Source organism: Arachis ipaensis, chromosome B08, assembly GCF_000816755.2.
Source record: "Arachis ipaensis cultivar K30076 chromosome B08, Araip1.1, whole genome shotgun sequence".
Classification (NCBI taxonomy): Eukaryota; Viridiplantae; Streptophyta; class Magnoliopsida; order Fabales; family Fabaceae; genus Arachis; species Arachis ipaensis.
Genome location: NC_029792.2, coordinates 47792120 through 47800164, shown reverse-complemented (window position 1 = coordinate 47800164; position 8045 = coordinate 47792120). Strand labels below are relative to the sequence as shown.

Sequence of the window (8045 nt, the reverse complement as noted above, 5' to 3'; positions counted from 1 at the left end):
AATCAAAAAATATAAACTAATTTATTGAAAAAATATTATATATAATGAATATATTTACTGTACATACTCTTGATTTTTAATAAAATTATTCCTATTTAATTTCTATTATTTAGAATTTGACTATTAATTATATTAAAAAAATTTTAAAAATATAAAAAATAATTTTAAAGTAGAACGTTATTGGTGGCTAATTCCCAACAGACCATTAGAAACCGTTTTAAGAAACTCAATACTAATGGCAAACTCCTGAAGATGTCCTTCCATGCTAAAAGAAATAATGGATTGGTGCATGTGTATTATGAGTATGGAGTCTTTCTACTATAGTATTTAAAAGAACCATTATCTAAAAAAGACAAGGAGATGGTGATTGAAGTCTCTACTCATCCAGTCTAACTAAAAACAGGATTAATCTCTAGGGCCATGTCTCCTACTCCAATTCCTAACTCATTTTTAAACCAATCTCAAGCTATTGAAAATCCAACACCTAGAAACAACCTCATCTCCACCCAGATTTCAACCCACACTCCACCCATCCCAACTAGCAATTCTATCTGTACTCCACCCTACACAATTAATAATCCTACTCAAGAACTCCCTCCAACAACCGATTCAGACCTTGTTGCCAAATCTACTCCAAAACCAATGACCAATTCACAACTGGTTAGAGTGTCTCAACCCAAAGGTAGCTCCAAAAATAAACCTATGCCTATTGATAAAGTGGTAAAGAAGAAGGGATTATCATCAAAAAATAATATAAAGAAAAGGAGTGTTAGAACAATAGTGGCCAAGAGGTATATAACAAGAGCATCTGCTAAAAGAGTTGTCACAAGAAATACAATGAAGGGGAAGAGAAAGGAACCTAAGACAATTGTATTATCAGATTCTAATTCTTCGGACAGTTATGAAAGTGCAGAGGATAGTGCATATATATCGGGAGCAGAGGATAGTTCAAGTGATGAACATGTTGCCAACAAAATATTAATAGCAAAAAGAAGGGAGCTTAAGAGAAAACACAGACAAAAAGATAGGTTAAGTAAATTGAGGAAGGAAACACTTGCAAGAGGATGATGGATTGATGATTGAGGATGATGATTCAGGTGATGATGATGAACTATTCTTTGGGATTGTGAAAGAGACTAATCCTAATATTCAGGTTTATGATGCTTATGATGAATACCATGATGATTCGGATGGGACAGATTCATGGCATTCAAAGAAAATGAAGACACCTCCTAAGTCAGAGGATGAGCTGGGTGATTTTGATGACGATGAATCATTTCTTGTTTTTAGAGAAGGTGCTTGATTTGGAGAACTACGCCTTATGGTGAAAATTTAACACTAAGCAAATTAACACTATACCTTAATTATTCTTCTTTTGTATTCATAACTTCCACATATATGTTATTAAGTTTGTGCTATGACCTCTATGTTTTGGTATCAGAGATTTGCCTTTTATATATTCTATGTAGCATGTTATATTTTTTTGATGGTATGTAGAAGGTTTATTTTTCTATCAGTCCCTATAATTTTACTGAATTTTCAGTTAGGTCGTCCCTATATTTTTTTTTCTTTTCGATTGGTTCCCTATACTATATCAGATTTTGTATTTAAGTCCTACCATGACAAAAATATTAGAATTAACGGAATATTTCGTTAAGCAAAACAAATATACCTAACACTTAATTGAATCTTCTGTATATTTTAATAGAATATTCTATTAATTCTAACGTATTTGTCATGGTAGGGACTTAATTACAAAATCTGATATGGTATAGGGACCCAATTGAAAAGAAAAAAGTATAAGGATCTAATTGAAAATTCAGTGGAACTATAGGGACCGACAGAGTAATTAAATCCATTATTGTCAAAATCGCGAGTTAACTCATAAACTCGACAAGTTTACGAGTTTAGGTCGTAGAATCGAGTTAATTCGGACAAAAAATTATTTTTGAATAGACTCGGGTAGACTCGAGTGGACTCGTGTAAACTTGGTCAAAATCGTGAGTTTGAGAGTTTGCTTTGGGTGCTAGTTTTGGCAATAAATGACGTGGTTTTGGCCCCAAAAAGTAAGGTTAATCTAGTAACATGTAACCCTAAATGACTAAATCCCTAATCACCTTTCTCTCGGTTCTTTCCCTCTCCATCATTTTCTCACTCTTCAATCTTCGCCACTGTTCACCGTCGTATGCCGCTCTCTCCTCTCTCTCCTCTTGGTGCCATAGATTAGGATTACATTTTTAGACTAACATTGACAAAAAAAACACAAAAAATAATTGTATTGATGTGTTTACATGTGTAAGTATGATATACAATTTCTCACATTTAGGATTTTTCAATCAAAATTAGCCATTAACAATTACTAGTACAGATACAACAACCACCAACAAATAAAATGTCAATTTTAGGACCCTAACTTCATATTCCAAGTTTCCAATCTTCTACACAAATTTTAACATCTATTCATTTATTTCAAAATCAGGATCTGTTCTACCACTAACTTCTTCATCCTAAATTTTATCAGCTAAGATAAAGGGACCACACCACCTCTTGCCAACAATTTGCAACCACATTAAAGAACCATAGTGAACAAATTACATATTGAATAAGTAACAATGCTAGCCTATCTAAATTAACAAAACATACTTATATTATAGTTTGGATAACCAAAAAATGGCCTCCATAGATTCGCATATGTTCCTGACCATTTGAGGACGGGTCGACTACCACACCCACACCTATCTAGAAGTCGTTCATAGTTACTTCTGCTCGTTTTTTTCCCACAGCTTTTCTCGTAAAATCGGTTGCTCAAGCTACTAACCACGTTGCTACCACCTCCCATCGTCAATCTTTTGAAGCTCCTTTAACAATGGTGGAGGAAATGAACGAAAACGACTTCTAATGGTGTAAGAGAGTTTATGGAGCTCAAATTGAGATTAGGATTATAAACTAATAATAGGGACTAAATTAAATTAAAAACTTGTATGTGCCACGTAATATAGCCGTTAATTATCTACCGTGGCATCTCTCCACATACGTTATCACTTCATTTGTGAATATTTGCTAGAAAATACCTCAGGGACAATGCTGATCACTTTTGTTAAGTTTCATAGACAAATTTAGGACAATTACAAAATAAAAAACGAGATTGAAGCTCAATTGTAAGTTCATAGAGCAATTTAAGATTTAACTCTAATTATTAATTAGATCCCGACTTCCAAAAACATTTGATTAAATTAAAGATTAACATAATATCAACTCCTACACAATCAGTTTCTCATCTGATCTAGTAGATATCTATCATTTGATTTCTAGCTTGTAAAACAAATAAATAAGCTATGACCTACACCAACACAAGAAATTGCTGTCCTTGGTAAATTACTTTCGAAAGAACAAAAAAAGAATATTATTTTAAACATTTAGGGTTGATTTGTTTTTGTTTTTATTTGTATTATTTTCTGTTTTTAAAATTTATTAAAAATATACAATTTATTTTATTTTATCTTTTGCACAGCATAATATTTAAACATACTATCTAGAAAGCAAAAAATAAAGACAAAAACCAATCATATCCCCATAGTGTCATGTCTCACGTAATTAAAGAAAAGGAAAGAAGTGGATATTTGTCTAACACAACTCACATATTCCATTGATAGGAAAGAATTTATACAATTATATCTATGTCGAGTTCACGTTATCGAAACTAATTTGACAAAAGTCCTATTCACTTTTGGTGGTTTCCCTTGTGAATCAATATTCACTAGTACATTATAATAGTATCATTGCTTTTTCCTATAGGTATTATATAGCTAGAAATGTTATATATAACATAAAATAAATTTTCCGTTTTTAATTCTCTAACTAGTCAGAATTCATAATAATAATAGTCCAGGGCCCAAGTTGAGACCAAATCTCATACTCACTCAATAAAGGGTTATACATGAAAATCAGGACCATATTCCATGGAAGTAAGAAATAATCTGTTAAGATCCCTCTTTGGTAGTGCAAGAGTGAAAGGAGAGGTGTATGATGAAGAGTTAAGAGTAGTACAGCACAACACCAGCCAAATGTGTTTGTGTTGCCGAGAAGTTGAACATGTCATCACTGTTGGAACAGTTGTGATAAGTCCCTCTCTTCTTACGCGTTTCGTTTTGGGCCTAGTGCTCCATCGCATTACTCATTCTATTACACCATATTCTAACCTTATTATTGTCATTATTATAATAATAAACATGGTCCCTGCTTTATATTTGAGCCCACATATTGTTCTGACCAAACACCATGTGCTACATCTTCGTATTTTAATTTAAAAAAAAATATATCTTTTCGATTTCAATGCTTAGATCTATTATTTCGATAGTTGAAAATCTAAATTTTTGAATTGTAAAGAGATGTTTTATTTTTTAGACAAATAATTAAAGATAAAAAAGGACACTCATCCATTTAAATCAGTTAATTCAATTCTTATCTATTTTTACAAAAAAAAACCATACTACTTCTAATAAAACTTTTAATATTTATCTCTTTTGAGATATCTTATTATTTTTTGTATAGAATAGAGACTATTTAATTACTTAAAATAACATTATTTTGGCATTAAAAGAGACTGATATGTGTAAATAGTTAGAAGGCTATTCTATCATTTATTTTAGACTTACTTAATTAGACATGTTTTGAATTTATAGGTGAAAGAAGAAAGTCTAGAGTAACGCCACAATCTTTTTCACACTAAATGTTTGGTGGAGAAATTGGGTTTGACATGTGTTTGACATCCTAAACCATATACGTTGCAGTGGTTGAATGACAGTGGAGAGATCAAGGTTGACAAACAAGTGACAATTGCATTTTCTGTTGGCAAGTATGTTGATGAGGCATTGTGTGATGTGGTGCCAATGCAAGCTTGTCATTTATTATTGAGGCGACCTTGGCAGTTCGACCGTCGAGCATTTCATGATGGTTATACAAATCGATTATCCTTTGATTTTAATGGTCGCAAGATCACTCTTGCTCCTTTATCACCTAAGGAGGTTTACCTTGACCAGTTGAAGCTTCAACAGGATACCAAGGGGAACATGGAATGTGAGATCACAGAAAAATCTGAGAGAAAAGAGGCTATGAGAGAAAAGAATATAGCAAAAGGCCCAAAGGTGAGTGAAAAGAAAGAAAAGAGTCCATGTCATGAGAGTAGTACAAATACAAAAAAAATTGAGAAAGTTGAGAGCAAATTGTGTTTCTTTGCAAAAGAGAGAGATTTAAAGAGTGCTTTAATAGGCAAGAAAGCTTTGTTTATGGTTCGGTTTAGGGATACTTTATTCTCTGACACTGACATTAACCTAAATTTGCCAAATAGCTTTGTCTCTTTGTTGCAGGCATTTGCCGATGTCTTTCCTACTGACGTACCACGTGGTTTGCCTCCATTACGTGGGATTGAGCACCAAATTGATTTTATTCCTGGTGCTAGCATTCCTAATAGACCAATCTATAGGAGTAATCCTGAAGAGACAAAGGAACTTCAAAGACAAGTAGAGGAGTTATTAGCCAAAGGTCACATCCGGGAGAGTATGAGTCCATGTGCTGTACCAGTTTTGTTGGTTCCAAAGAAGGATGGTACTTGGCGAATGTGTGTGGATTGTCGTGCAGTCAATAAAATTACGGTAAAGTATCGTTATCCTATCCCTAGGTTAGATGACATGCTTGATGAGTTATATGGTGCATGCATATTCACTAAAATTGATTTAAAAAGTGGGTATCATCAAATTAGAATGAACCGAGGGGATGAATGAAAAACTGCATTTAAAACAAAACATGGGTTATATGAGTGGTTAGTAATGCCTTTTGGGTTAACTAATGTCTCTAGTACTTTTATCCGTCTGATGAACCATGTTTTACGAGATTTTTTGGGTAAATTTGTTGTTGTTTATTTTGATGATATTCTCATTTATAGCACTTGTTTGGATGACCACTTGTCACATATTTCAACTGTTTTAGAAGTGCTTCAACAAAAAAAAATTATATGCTAATCTTAAAAAATACACTTTTTGTATTAATCGAGTTATATTTTTAGAGATTTTCTTTTAACCAATTTTCTTATTCAATGACATACAAGAATAGCCTGGCATAGTACATATGGCATGCCCAATAAGAAATGGATGGAAGTGTCAAGGCCACTTGTCCTCCGTCCCTATGCCCAATGTACACTAGGATTCGATTCTCATGACTCATGCTCAGAAAGAATGGTTCAAGAGCCTTTCTCATACTGTAGTGTGTATAATGTATTAAAGAAAAAAAAAAACATAATCTGAGTACCATTATTGTACGTGGAATCAGACATACCTCCATTATTATCATATCATATATATGTGTCATTTACTTAGCAAGCAGAACTTACATAAATATCGAAGCAAAAGGAAAGGGAATATATACTATACCATACCATATTCATATCATTATTATTATTATTCCTATCTTATCCTAACTTATAAGCTATGACTCATTTATGATTGGCAGATAACACCACGAAAAAGCACCAAAAGAAAAGAAAAAAACAAACTTATCATATACATTAACACTTATATATATATACCCTCTCCTTAATTATCTTTATATTATATATATTGACAAGTAGTGGAGTGGTGGTGGCCCTCAAGTGGAATAATTAAGAGGCAGCAATCTTCTCATAGGGTATGAGCCTATTGGTAGCCAATCTTGTAGCGTAGGCAGCGTTCTTGTATTCAAACCAAGTGAACTCTTTGTATAAGCTTTCCTTTCCAAGCATGAGGGAAGGCAATGGTGCAATCTTCTCACTCAATGGTGGACCAACAAAGTAAATCATTGATAGCCTTGATTTGCAACCGTTGTCCACTATCACTCTGTGCCTCACACTCTTGAACCGTCCATTCGTCATAACCTTTATGTTTTTTGTATCACCAAACGTAGCAAAAAATTCATGTTAGATTACTAATACATACTACACCAAAATGATACTATACTATAAGATATCATATCTGATATATATCATTAGTGCTACAAGAGTAAGCACAATTTACTACTTTCGTTCAATAATTAGCCAACAAATATACCGATGTAAAAAAAAAATCTAAATACACTAGTATAATATTAATATAAATACAGTACTGACTAAAAATACTAATCAGTATAAATAAAAATTGTGAATCTCAAACTTTTTTTTTCTCATTATAGATAATATTACACTATACTGACATAACGCGAAAGCAAAACTTTTTTTATGTATAAAAAAAAATAAAATTGAATAAATAAATTCATGTGGTTTTGGGAAAAGGAGAGGAGGAGTTGAATAATGTGGCAGGTGCAATAATAATTTTAACAAGTCAACCAAAATGTGCGCACACACATTCAAAAAAGCAAAAAGGAGAAGTTTATCTACATGCAGAAAAACAACTATTTCCTCTTGTTATTATCCATTGCCATGTATGTACACATGACAACAATAAAATTAAAAATTTTAAAACAAAAAAGGTTAGAAATCCGAAAAAAAACACTTATATTTGTCATTTCTCTTTTATGTACCTGAAGTGAATCACCAACATTGACAAAGAAGGAACTGTGATCAGGAGGAACAGGAATCCAGTTTCCATCACCAACATAAATCTGAAGGCCAGAGGTGTTATTGGATCTCAGAAGAGAAATTATTTGTGGGTCAGTGTGCTCTCCAAAACCAACCATGTTAGTGGTGTCGTTCTTGTTCTTGTTCTTGTTCTCATCACCACCACCTCCGCCATTGGAAGCCATTGTTATTTCAGGGCAAGCAGGGTAGTGGTTCACCCTGAAAGCAGAGTCACTCTGTTCATCCATCACAAGCTTGCTCAGCACGTTTCGTTCCTCAATCTTCAGCCCTTCCGCCATTAACTCAAGAACCTCGCACGCCATCTTCCTCATCGCTTGCATGTACTCGTTCAAAGCACACCTAATAAAACCACACACACATACTAATAAATTAAACTTAGCTAAGTTTACACCCTTTATAATAAATACGGTTTTAACACTAATTTTTTTTATAACTAAACACA

The 8045-nt window shown here is 33.1% G+C and overlaps 1 protein-coding gene across 1 annotated transcript in view; it reads right to left on the bottom strand.

Moving 5' to 3' along the window:
- LOC107613384 (gibberellin 2-beta-dioxygenase 1) overlaps positions 6312-8045 on the bottom strand; it is a 2461-nt gene continuing 727 nt past the window's right edge. Inside the window, exons 2-3 of the mRNA XM_016315350.2 lie at positions 7546-7942; positions 6312-6904 (exon numbers count right to left, since the gene is read on the bottom strand). Coding sequence (XP_016170836.1) covers positions 6653-6904; positions 7546-7942 — 649 coding nt within the window. The 3' untranslated portion in view covers positions 6312-6652. The remainder of the gene's footprint in view (positions 6905-7545; positions 7943-8045) is intronic.